The 13,508-nt window shown below is 30.4% G+C and overlaps 1 protein-coding gene across 1 annotated transcript; it reads left to right on the plus strand.

Annotated features, from left to right (window-relative positions):
* The first annotated feature begins 3,098 nt into the window (after positions 1-3,098).
* NRPB5 (Eukaryotic rpb5 RNA polymerase subunit family protein) lies at positions 3,099-5,160 on the plus strand. Its single transcript, XM_089621402.1, has 4 exons — positions 3,099-3,416; positions 4,152-4,331; positions 4,423-4,536; positions 4,868-5,160. The coding sequence occupies exons 1-4, from the start codon at positions 3,216-3,218 to the stop codon at positions 4,991-4,993; spliced, it is 621 nt and encodes a 206-aa protein (XP_089477528.1). The 5' UTR covers positions 3,099-3,215; the 3' UTR covers positions 4,994-5,160.
* The last annotated feature ends 8,348 nt before the right edge of the window (positions 5,161-13,508 follow it).

Raw genomic sequence — 13,508 nt, forward strand, 5'->3', positions numbered from 1 at the left:
TTTAGATGTCAGGTGTCAACCATTCACACCCTAACAAAAGTTGAAATTGCTAAATATCTTGTTTTGGAGAGATATGTAGAGAGAGAATAAAAATAAAACTTAAAAACCGTCACGTGTCACTAAAGTTGGTCATGTGGAACTCGGGAAATGGGATCCCTTGGTCCCGTCCCATATTTTGTGGGAAATGAGACTCTCAGAACCGTAAAAAATGGTACCGGAAAATCCCGGAACTATTTTCTATGGTACCGAGAATTCCTGGTACCATATTTCACGTTTCCGTGATTCTCATATTTACCATATTTATTTTTTCCTTTTATTTTAATCATGAATACATTAAAAAAAAAGAATAAAAATTCCCATATTTTCAATTAAAAAATACAATTTTAAAAATATGGTACTAAATGGTGCTAAACGGGGATCTCAGTTCCGTCTAATTTCCCGGATGGTTTCGGGACAAAAATCCCGGTACCATATTTCATAATATGGTTTTTTACCATTTTCCATATGGTACTAATAATACGGGAAATGAGGTCCCGCGATATCGCATATGACCAACTTTACGTGTAACCATTTAATAAAGCTATGTAGAGTCACTTGGATCAAAGTTGTCTGAGTTTGGCTCCTTATTATATATGTAATAGGTTAGGATTCTACATTATGCTTAGTGGAAGATATTCTTAACTCGTGTGTGTGGTGGGTGATTAATAATTAGATTAAAACAAAAATTGTTTGAAATAATTTAATGATTATCTTCAATAAAAAAAATATAATTAAATTATTTAAATATTACATTTATGCCTAACTGTCCTATAATAGTGGAAGTAGCATATGATAGTATGTTTACAAGTTGTATCTCGTTTTTATCCCAAAAATAATTTTTTGCAAGTATTACATTTATTAATGTTTACATTTTTTTTTTATATATTTTGTGGACTGATTTGTTTAGCTTTTAAAGTTTCATTATACGAAAAATATTGAGAGAGTGAGCATACTAGCCCAATCAACCCACTAATATTAAAAGAATAGCCAAAGTTTGAATAAATTAAGTGAATAGCCTAATTAATATTTCATTACCTAAATTACCCTCATATATAAGAGCAAAACTCAATTTTTCCAAAACCTAAACCTAAACTCGTTCTCGTCTTCGTCCATTTCACATCACTGATCCACTTCACGCCGCCGATCCATTTCACGCCGCCGCGTTGTCGCCAATCGTCGTCCATCCTCGTTGCTGATCCCTAACGTCGCCGGCGAGATCCGCCATAGACTCCATCAAGATCCGCCATGGACGGCGTCGATTCCGTCGAGCTCCGGCGGCGGCGATGCTCGGAGAATCGACGGCTCAGATTGACTCGAAAATCGGCGGGGGGAGAGGAATCGACGGCGGAGAGGAAATCGGCGGCGATGGAGGGGATTGAGGAGAGACACTTTGTAAATTCGCGAATCGGTTAATTTAATTAACCTACTGGAGTGAGTTAGGTTAATTAATTAACTGATTCGTGAAGGATTTGAAATTCACAAAAATTTTACAAAAATCATAACTTAAGTCAATTGATATTCAAAGCATTCAATTAATTAACATAATTCTGAATTCAATCATTTTGTAAATTAACTTTACTAAAAAAAAAATCAGAACCTAAACTAATATTCAACCAATAAGTTAATTAATTAACCTAACTCAGTCCACTAGGTTAATTAAATTAACCTATTCGCAAATTTACCAAGGGCGTTATGGCCTGAGCCGAAAATATGGGCTATTTGCTTAATAAAATGAAACTTGGGCTATTCCCCCAATAAGAATGACAAACTTGGTTAGTTACAACAAATTTCACAAAAATAATTGTTTATAATTTGAAAAAATATTTATAAGGATTAAAACATAGACATCTTTGAAATATTATATTTTTAAAATATTATTCTTATCATTTTCTTTTTCACAGGTGTATATATGTTGTAATAAATTTAAGTTATTTAGGCAAAAAATTTAACACAGAAGGTCGAAATAGACCATCTGTATAGCTCTCTAATAATATTGAAATTGTTTCAATTACTATCATTTTGATAACTTTTATCTCATATTTTACCAAAAATATAATCTGGTCAAATATATTTGTAATACAAGTGTGCAAATACTCGTTTACCTCTCTCTGTTTTTTTTTTAAGGCAGGTTTGCTGCAATGGAGATTGAACCCATGACCTCCACACAGGAGGTGGTGTGGAATTACCGCTAAACTATCCTAGGTACCACCTCTTTATGTTTTCTTTCTGTCCTTTTCACTTTTTCTCACACTTATTCTCTGAAAGCCATAACTATCGCAACAAATTGTTGGAATTCTCTCTCTCTCTCTCCCCCAATTAAAAAAAACAAACAGAATTTGGGCCAAGTAAATCATTGGGCTTTACTTTAATTATTTTAGGAGAGATTTTACAAATACTTTATTTGAAATGGGTGATTCACTAAATATCTAAAATTTTAATACATTTCATCAATATCTAGTTCTCTTTTAATTTTTTTTTTACTGATATTATTAGTGAACTGTACACATATAATAAAAATTAAATAAGACTGTAATAATTTAAAAAAGGGAAAGTCTAATTAAACTGTAAGCAACATGATAAAAAATCATAGGAACAAGATATTTCACAATAAAAAAGAGGTTAATAATACTATGAAATAAGGTGTTCTCGTAAGGGTAATTTCCACAATAATTTATAGGGAATATTCCACAAACAGGCGGTGGTGATTTTCTTGAATATCTCAGCTTTTCAAAGATTTTATAAATAACTCGTTTTTGTAAAATTTCAGATATTTTGTGCTTATTTTAAATAAAACTATAAACATCTAAAAAAAAGTGTTGATGTAACTGTAAAATGTCAAAAATTTCAAATAAAACTATAAATAAATAATAAGGAAAATATTGAAAAAATGGGATGTTCTCATAACAAGAGATATATTTCGACTAAGAATGCAAAATTGAATATTCATGAACAAAGCTTTTAAAAAGAGGTATCCGGGTAATTCTTTAATTTATAATCGGACTGGGCTACATATAAGTTTTCCCTTTCCATTTTCAATTCATTCATTTCATTCTATTAATTAAACTTTCCATTTATATTTCCGCACAGTTTTCCTCTTGACCTAAACCCTGAGAAACCCCTTTCTCTGTGCGTCGGCGATCAGGGAATCGAAGAAGAGAAAGCGAAAGAGAGCGAAGATGGTTATCTCGGAGGACGAAATGACGAGACTTTTCAGGATCAGAAAGACGGTGATGCAGATGCTCAAGGACCGGAACTACCTCGTCGGCGATTTCGAGATCAACATGTCCAAAGAGCAGTTCAGGAACAAGTACGGCGAGAACATGAAGAGAGAAGACCTCGTCATCAACAAATCCATGAGAAACGACAGCTCTAACCAGGTAACAACCTTTATCCCCTTCGAAATCGAGGTGGTTGGTCACTGATTAGGGTTCGTAATGTGCATTTTTGGGATTCGCGAACTTGCAATCAGCTGGATATTAGAGTTGTTATAACTTAGGGGCTGATAAATTTAATGAAGATATTATTGATTTCTATGGAGCCTCGAGTGAAGAACATAGAGCCATGAGCTTGCTTCTTCTCATAGTGCTCCGGACATGGATTGGCCTTTTTGATACCTTCCAGATGGTTTTGTTCCATATCTGGGATCTTTCTTTTGGAGGCCAAATATTTATTCTTATATATTTTTTTTATGTAAAATCTCGTGTTCTGGAATCGCAGTTGTAGGGTTAGGAGTTAGTATAGGTTGCAGATTATGCTCTTATGATTTCATATCATTCTTGGTTATTGTGTATTTGAAACTTCGATTGTCAATTAGAAACAATTGCTTTTAAAGCTTTACTTAACTTTAACAGGAGATGTTTGAATGACTAACAAGGCTCTATGTAGTCCTTTATTTTTTTAATTTCTCTATTGTAGTTTTTATAATTTACTGTCCTGATATTTTGTCTGCTTCGCTGTATTGTTGGGTTTGTTTGGCGAGGGAAATCGAAACGATGATGATTCTTTGTCTACGTCTTTTTTTTGGGGGCAATTTTTAGTCAATGCTATTGTCTCTGTTTGAGTTGAAACCAATAACAATACAGTAATTACTTGGCCACTGTGTCTGCATTTAGATTTACGTGTTCTTCCCCGAGGAACCGAAGGTTGGTGTGAAGACGATGAAGAACTACACAAACCGTATGAAGACTGAGAATGTGACGAGGGCAATCTTGGTCGTCCAGCAGAATCTGACCCCTTTTGCTCGGACATGTATCAGCGAGATTTCTTCCAAGTTCCACTTGGAAGTTTTTCAGGTGAATTGAGGTGACAATTGATCACCTTGGCTCATTTTCGGCGAACATTTTTTGGTTTAACATAAGTGTTTTTTTTTATAATATAATTCAGGAAGCAGAGTTGTTGGTCAATATCAAAGAGCATGTACTCGTCCCCGAGCATCAAGTTCTCACCAACGAAGAAAAGAAGACTCTACTCGAGCGGTACACAGTGAAAGAAACCCAGGTAAGTAGTTTGAGAAGACTCACATGTGACATGTATATAGCAAATTAAGAGGATGATGGAAAGAAAATACAGTGTGTTTCAGTAAATAGGCTTAAGAGTTCAACAACCTGTTGTTGTCTGTGCGTATTTCTTTCTGTGTTTTTGTTTTCGTAATTTAATTCAGCTTCAGTAGCTAAAGTTGACTGACATGCATATAGCAATCAAGAGAAAGATAGAAAGAAAATGGACAGTAAATAGACTTAAGAGTTTTGTTAAACTTTTGATTTTTCTGTTGTGCGTGTGCTATATTATTGGATTCTATTCTCTTATTTGTTTTATTTTTTTAATTCAGCTTCCTCGGATACAAGTGACTGATCCGATAGCAAGATACTACGGTCTGAAGCGAGCCCAAGTTGTGAAGATAATCCGGCCAAGTGAAACCGCCGGGCGATACATCACATACAGATATGTTGTATAATTAGGTTTGGTAGTGTTTGAACTAAGAGTTGAACTTTTGAACCTTGGTCAATGGTCCTCCATGTTTTCTATAATTTCATCAGGTGGAAAGAATGACACGGGCAATACTATTTATATTTCTTCTTGGTGGACAGAAGAGGATAAACGACTTGTAACAAATATGTATAACTTAAGCGTTGGTGTTAAAAATGAAAATCATATCCCTTGTTATTTCATTGTCAACAATAAACTTTAACACAATCCAGAGGCCAGGGATAATAACAGGATCGGGATGCCCGACCTATATATAAGATAATTGAGATGCCAAGCCTATGGAATTGAGAGGGAAATCCAGAGGTCAGGAATATAATATAATCAGTATCCACAACCTCTGAAATCGGAAGATCGGCCATTTAAGAAGATTGGTGTGCGACGGATCTAGCGTAATTTTACACCACCTCCAAAATGAGGTTCATCCAGTGAGTTCAAATTCACCGGACACGAAACCAATTTTAATTTGTAAGAATAAAAAAAAATATTATCTTTTTATATTGCGGTCTTTGGGGTTTATCTCTTGATCGTGGAGGGGTGTGTCTTATTATATACAATTACTAAATTTTTTTTTGTGCATGTCTCTTTGATCCTCAAGTAAATTTATCCGTTTGACGTGTGTATCCTCGTAGTCGAGTCCTCGAGTTTCTACTCATGTATTCTTAGCTCCATGTCCCGGCTCTTCGACTCCCTAGACCCTCAAATTTTTACCTTTTATTCTCCACAATTTACTCTTTGTTTGGTAGGATGGAAGGGTTTTTTTTTTTTTTTTTTTTTGAATAAGGTAGGATGGAAGGATTTTAGTATGGATGAAAAATAGAATGAATTGGTATAATTTGTGTTTGGTAAGGTGAGTCACAAACCCTGTAATATATTTTATATATAATATATTTCAATTTAACATCCTGAACTTAAAATTCCATAAAGTAACATGTATGTTTATACTTTATAGTTATACTACTATATCAAGGTTCATCCATTCTAGCTTTGTCCTAATTAAGGGCTGCTAGATTGTGTCTTGATCAACTGATCTGAAACAAACCTGAAGTGCTGGCCCACTGTTTGCATAGCACTTGACCAGAGAGAGAGAGAAAAAGAGCTCAAAACATGCACTGTTTTGTCTTCTTCTGGAATAGTTTATATGAAGAAAAAGAGGAGAGTTGTTAGAAAGACCATGTGAATGTCGATTTCTTAACATGGACATCCATCATCATCCATGTGACGAGCCAAGAAAAAAACAATTCAACGAAATAAATACCTCTAATTCATGTCTTGTCCGATACGTAGACATACCATATGACCCCACCAATTACAAATTAAATAGAGAAATTCGGACAAATAATTTCTAATTATTTAATTCGGACAAATAATTTCTAATTATGGTCAATTAAATCAGTAACTGAATAGTTCATCTTATTTTTAAAAAATAACCAAAATTTTACTTTATTAAAAAAATAATCACCCGATCAAAGTAAATTAATTAATTAATTAAATTAATTTGCTTAAAAATAGCTCATCATACCAAAATAAATTAAATTAACTTAAACAATTAATTAATTTATTTCGATTTTGTGAATTATTTTTTTAACAAAATGAAATTTTGACTAAAAACTTAAACGAATCTAAATAATTGATTAGTTGCAATAAATTATAATTTAATTATTAGGCTGTGAGGAAAAAAAAAACTATATAATTTTGGAAATAAAAGTAATTTGGCTTTTCAAGTAAGACAGCCGCCAACCAACCCTTTCTTTGTTTTCCTTTCTCAAATTAAACTCTTAAACAAAACCTAATACACAAAGCTCTTTGCCTTTTGGATTTTTGCATGGTCACTTGGTTCAAGGCATCTATATCTAAATAAATAATAAGTTTTGAAGATTCAAATAGGAAATACGAATTTTGTTGCTTGTTTGTGAGAAAACTGAAGGGGGGTTTTAGTGCCATATGATTGTTTCCCTCCCAACATTTCCGCATGAGATTCTACATACACACCATGATTGGATACACTTTTGACCGCTTTTCCTTCAAAGGAATGTCCTCTTTTTTTTTTTTTCAACTCTAGTGTATGATATTTAATGGATCCACTTCAGTAATCTAAAGCTAAATGACCAAGAACAAAAAAGGAAAAAAATACTAAAAATATTCCAATAAATTTAATGCATATTTGGCTACAGCTTGTTGTACTATTCTCGTTGCACGACAATATAGTGTTCATTTGAAGTGGTGACAAGCTTGTTTATTTTATGTTGATTAGAAAAATAAAACCTTGCTACATTACCCCAAACCTTGTAAAATTAAAGGTGGGACGTCTGGAACCAAACAAAACTGGAAATTTGTTTTGTGTTACTATTCACAGAACGATAGATTTCCGATATCAATCTACCACCATTTTTTTTCTTCAAATATTAGACTACGAGTTAAGTTTTGGTTTTTCTAATTTTTTTATAAATAGTATTGAAATTGACTGAAACGGAATATTCTATTCCGGTCCCTTAGTAGCGGAAATGTTCTGTTCCGATCCGGATCGAGATTCTTATTCGATCGGATCATGTAGGTTACAACCAGATTCTATACATTTTTTTTAATATCCGCAAAAATATGATATTTGTCATTCAAATTGATGGGTCAAACATATAGTTAAGAGCCAAAAATGTGTCCAAAGTCATTACGTTTTCAATCGATTAAAAAATCAATAGCAAATATATGCAAACTAATAAGCAGACATGGTTAATTTCCTTGAAAGCAACAATATTCCATGAAACAAATAGTAGTCCCATTTTTACTAGCATATGCAAATATATGCAAACTAATAAGCAGACATGGTTAACTTCCTTGAAAGCAACAACATTCCATGAAACAAGTCCCATTTTACTAGCATATGAATTATCTCCATTGTAATATAAACTTTAGTTTATGTGTATAATATATATTATGTTTATATATAAGAGAAGTCGAGTTTACTATTCATCTATAAACAATTCACTGTTCACTCTCAGATAAAATTACAAATTTATCCTTTAAATTTCAAGATAATTACATTTATACCATCAAGAAAATTAAACATGAATATTAAGAATTAGAATATTGTCATTGAATTTGTCTAAATTTTTTAGAAATATCAACTACTGAACCACATATTTTATAATCCAGATATTTTTGAAACTTTTTTTTTTTAATTTTTATTGTGTGTTTTTTAAACTCCTTACTTATATCTAAACTTCTTCGAACAATGCTAGGATACAGTACTTATATATATATATATATATATATATATATATATATATATATATATATATATATTATACACATATCTATACTTGAATATTCATTATTTCGAAAGCATCATAAACCATATAGTCATGATTAACCCTAAGATAAATGGCTTAATTTCTAAAACAAAATTGGTGATGATCTCATAAGAGGACATTCATCATCCCTCGTTTTATTTAAAAGTCCAGTCTTATAAGACAATTAACCATGAATGTAGAGACAAATTGAGTATTTTTTTTCAATATATTTGTCAAAGTGATATATAGTATGTGTATGGATTATATATATATATATATATATATATATATATATATGAGTATATATATGACCCAATGTCGCATAAAAGTTTCAAAATATTGATGATGGTAAACTCACTAACATGTAATTATGTAACCAACTTTCATGAACCAAAAGTAAAAACAAAATAATCAGACTTAAAACAACTTTATTTTTTTATGCTTGTGGGGAACAAAATTAATTTCCAAACAGGCCAACAATCATGAAGCTTCATTGAAAGAGATAGGACACCCCCATAAGTAATATTAATAAATAAATAAAAACATACCCATTTATTTTATTTTTTTGTACGACAACATTTTTTTTTCCGACTGGAGGTTTGAACTTGAAAAAAGTTAACTGTCACTTTTTTTTTACTTCCCTCTATTTAAATGTTTCTAAATTCATTTTCCAATATCAATTTTCTTGTTTTAGACATTGAATAGATTTTAATGGAATGTGCACTTTTTATCTTTCACGGTTGACTTTGAGACAGTAGTACAGTAGTACTGATAAATTCTGAAACACAAAACCTAAAACAAAACTTATGTATTGTTTGTACCTTTTATTTTTTTTGGATCACTATATTGTTGGTACTCTTTGGAAAGAGTTGCACAAAGATTATACAAAGAATAAATGGTTTGAAGTGTTTACGAAATTAATTATAAGTTGTGAGTCACATTGTGCTATTTGAATCCGCGGTTACCTAAAATGGTGATTCGTATATTAAAGGGTAAAAGAAATAAGATATACAAATATTTGAGTAACTTAATTATCGGAAAATCATTAAAGAAAAACTGCAAAGTTGTGAAGGATTAAAGTTTCACGTTGTTCGGGACAGGGACGGATAAGAAAAGGGATATATTATCACATTGATTAATATTGGTGACATTATATGTATGTCTTTTATCGGAACATCATATGCCATGCAAGTTAGTGTGATTGGATATTTTTGTAATCAATGTCATTCGATATTTGACTGCCAAAAAAAAAAACAATCTAACTTGTAAAAATATGAATAATATAACACAAAACAAAAACAGAGAGAAAATTAATTAGACAATTTCCATTTAACTTGGGGAAATTAGTTTCTACATTATGAACTTAGTGCTTTGCTTAGTCTATTTGGTTTAGTTACCATTATAACTTATTGCATATATATCCGATATATATTTTTTTTAACTTTGAGAACAAATATACATAATGAAAGTAAAAAGGAACAGACAAAGATTTTGCATCACTTTAGTTTTTATTACAAGTGGTAGAAGATAAACATGCGTGCTAGGTGTGGACCATATATATTATGAGTCCACTTGAATCATTAAAATCACGTACTCGATCGCATTCAGTGTCGTTTTTTTTTCATTTTCTTTGCAATTTATTTGGAATATATATAATTATTTCAAGAGTTCAGAGCTATCCAAACAAAATCATCATGTGAGTCGAAAAATGAACCCTAAAGTTAAAATTATTTATCATATACAAATTCTCTTTTCAAAATTTATTGTTGTTTTCGCTAAATAGTTCCTACCACGGATGATAATAACATGACATGCAATGGAATCAAATCTTTTCCGGCAAGTGAAACCTGATGTTGATTTATTAGAGCAAAATTAAATGTAAATATGATGTTGATATTTACATAACTCATTTATATGTTACGAGACTTTTGAACCTTTTTCTAATTTTCAATAAACCGTCTAGAATAACGATAAGAATTGACAGGATAAGCTACATAACTTGCTACGTCAAAATAAATTGGGTTAAAATTAAGAATACATATTTATTTATGAAAAAATTGCCATTTATACCCTAACTTAGTAATCTTTTGTAAAGCATTGCCATGTTACGTTGAAACTTATTATTCTAATTCTCAACATATATTTTAATACATTAAATTAAATAAATATTTATTCTATCTCATCATAAAATATAAAAAATACATAATTAAACTTCTATATATTATTAAATTTGATATCAATGCAAATATCTCAACGAGCACTGGCGGAACCAGATAAGGACACTAGGAGACATATGCCCCTCTTAAACTTAAATGATTTTTAAATATTTGTTTTTCTGAATATTTTTTTTCTTACACATTTGTTTTCTTTTACAAATTTGTGCACACAGTCAAAAACGGGTCGGATAATACTCGTTTGTAACGGGTTAACGGAAAATACCCATTAGGATAAATTATTTTGACACCGTCGAAGATTTATTTATGACATATGATATGCATTCAATTAAACGTAGTTAATAAAAAAATAAATACACACGAAGTTTTTCTAAGAAGTTAAATATTTATTTACTTATAAAATTTGGGTCTATCATTTTTAATAACAAACTAGAATTCGGACCTCTTAGTCCTTTTAATCATTTTCATTGAATTTCTCCACTTTTAGAATGCAATAAGTGATAAAAATGTACAAAATCGAACCAAAAATCGGATAAAATCGATAGCCAAAACGATCCTAAACCGAAAATCGGTGTCACATCATATAATTGAAATTCGGATTTGGATAACCTTTCCAGTTTCAAAAACTGGTCTGGATATCAGCTTTAAATTTTGGAAAAATCGGATATCGGATATTTAACCGATTATTTTTTATTAAAAAAAAATTAATATTAATGCTAGGATTGTATGATACATTTTTACTCGGATTTTGATCGATGTATTTTATAACCAAGTATGAATTTAAAAACTAGTTTCAAAGTGATTATAGATTTTAAGAACTGAATAATCAGTTTTTTAAACCAGTTTTAAAATTGGGTTCGAATTTTAAATAATCGAATTTTGAAATCGGATATTAAAACTGGATATTGGATTTAAAAAAATGGATAATCGAATATTGAGATAACCGAATTTCGGTTTTGGAATAAGCTGGACTGGTTATTGGACCAAATTTTTTTAAATTAAAAATTTGGATTTGAATATGAAAATAGTCAAGACGGAACCGATCCCATAATAATGGGATAATTTAAACGAGTATAGAGATCCAGGTGAAATCAAAGTATATAATGTCTATGAGTATTAAAGTGCGTAATACATCGAAATTATGAGGGCTAATATCATGTATATTATATATATACATATATATATATATATATATATATATATATAGATGATCTATCGCAAATGATTCACATGAGATCATTTAATATATATATATATATATATATATATATATATATATTATATGTATATATGTGCACAATATTAACGTAATATATTTTCAATTATAAGGCGTAAAATCATTCCTATTTTATGGCCCCTTTTGATTGACTTTCATCTTACCACGATCATCTGTTTATAGAACAATATCCTAGCTCTTTACCAGTAATTATACGGGTCAATTTATATCGTCATATTTACAATTTTACATTGTTATATAGTAAATGTTTCGTAAATCTCAAGTAAATAACCACGTCTACATACACTTATAAATTGGCGTAAATACTTAATCCTTTTATTTCAATTAAAAGGCAAATCAAGGATGTCACGTCATCTTTATAGCTATTTATCTAAGATTTACGAAACATTTGTTATATATCAATTCCAAATATTTTAGTTGGCTAGTTACCTAATTTTTTTTTTACAATTATAATCACTCTTTACCAATAAGAAAAATAAGATAATTAGGTGACATGTTTTAACCGGGTATAATTTTTCATGTGCATAGTTAATGTATTTCTAATTTTTGAGCACTTATTTATTTATTTTTTTTTGAAAATTTACTAAGATGGTGAAAAAAAACCGGGAAATCTTAACTCAAATTGGATTAATACCGAATTTTTAAATTGTCACATAAAATGGTTATTTGATTTTTTTTCTTCAGTTTCAAGTATTTAAATGATTATATAAATGAACATATTGTTGCTAAAGGCCAGCAAATATTATAAAACATACAAGAAACGTTCGAGCTCGTAAAGTAAAAACAATAATTATAAACTCGAGAATATCGGAAAGGATAACTGTGAACATGGACAAATGGAATGGAAGAAATCTGAACTATTCACGGAACCAAAAGTTATGTTCCGACTATTCATCCGAGTTGATAATAGGACATATTTTAGGTTTAATTTTTTTAATTATGTGAATAGTAACAAAAATTACCGGAAGGAAGTCACCACTTCCGATAAATCGGAATTCCAGTCCTTAATGATCGGAAGATTTCCTTCCGTTAAGGACCAAAATTTTCGGTAATTAAAAATAAAACTTTCACTTCCAACTGATGCTCAGAATTAGAAGAGGTCATACATGACTAATCAACATAATAAACTAACGTGGTTACGGAAGAAAGAAACAAGTACTCGTTAGTTATCCATCAATAATCATAATATCGATCGTAGGTCTGATCAATCAGCGAAGAAAGAAAACTCATCACAAATATAAAAAAAAAAAAAAAAAAAAAAAAAATCATAAGTAGAAGAGTGAGATGCTCGCATGAGGATTAACTCACTAGAATTCTCATCTATCACCAGTAACATTTATGTTTAGAATCTTCACCTGGTAAAACATACACGTTTGAATTGTTGGATTTTCATTAAACATTTCTTATAACAAGTTTTGTATATCAACAAAAAAGGAATTGGACATGAATGTTACTATTTTGGTTTTGTTTTCTTCGGAAGATTTATTTATTTATTTATTTATTATTATTATTATTATTTTTTTAACAACTATAACCAAACTTCTAAAAAACAAACCCCATAATTTTGTCTAAAACTTCCATTTTTTATGATAAGCTTGTCATGAACTCCTTGTTTAGATGAAAACAAACTTCCATTTTTCAATGATGAACTTGTCATGAATTCCTTGTTTAGATGAAGACAATTGTCCATTTTTTTTTATGATAAACTTGTCACGAATTCCCTGTTTAGATGAATTTTGAAGTCATATATATTTTTTTGTATTATCTTAAAATTTTATGGTATTTAAT

The sequence above is a fragment of the Urtica dioica genome, chromosome 7 (genome assembly GCF_054948205.1).
Source record: "Urtica dioica subsp. dioica isolate 48M chromosome 7, U.dioica_male_clone48M_v1_H2, whole genome shotgun sequence".
Lineage (NCBI taxonomy): Eukaryota > Viridiplantae > Streptophyta > Magnoliopsida > Rosales > Urticaceae > Urtica > Urtica dioica.

Bases quoted from the DNA above. Each gene is read 5' to 3' on its own strand.
- NRPB5 (XM_089621402.1), top strand. From the start codon at position 3,216: ATGGTTATCTCGGAGGACGAAATGACGAGACTTTTCAGGATCAGAAAG. The intron at 3,417-4,151 runs GTAACAACCTTT...GTCTGCATTTAG, and splicing joins GAAACGACAGCTCTAACCAG to ATTTACGTGTTCTTCCCCGA. The intron at 4,332-4,422 runs GTGAATTGAGGT...AATATAATTCAG, and splicing joins TCCACTTGGAAGTTTTTCAG to GAAGCAGAGTTGTTGGTCAA.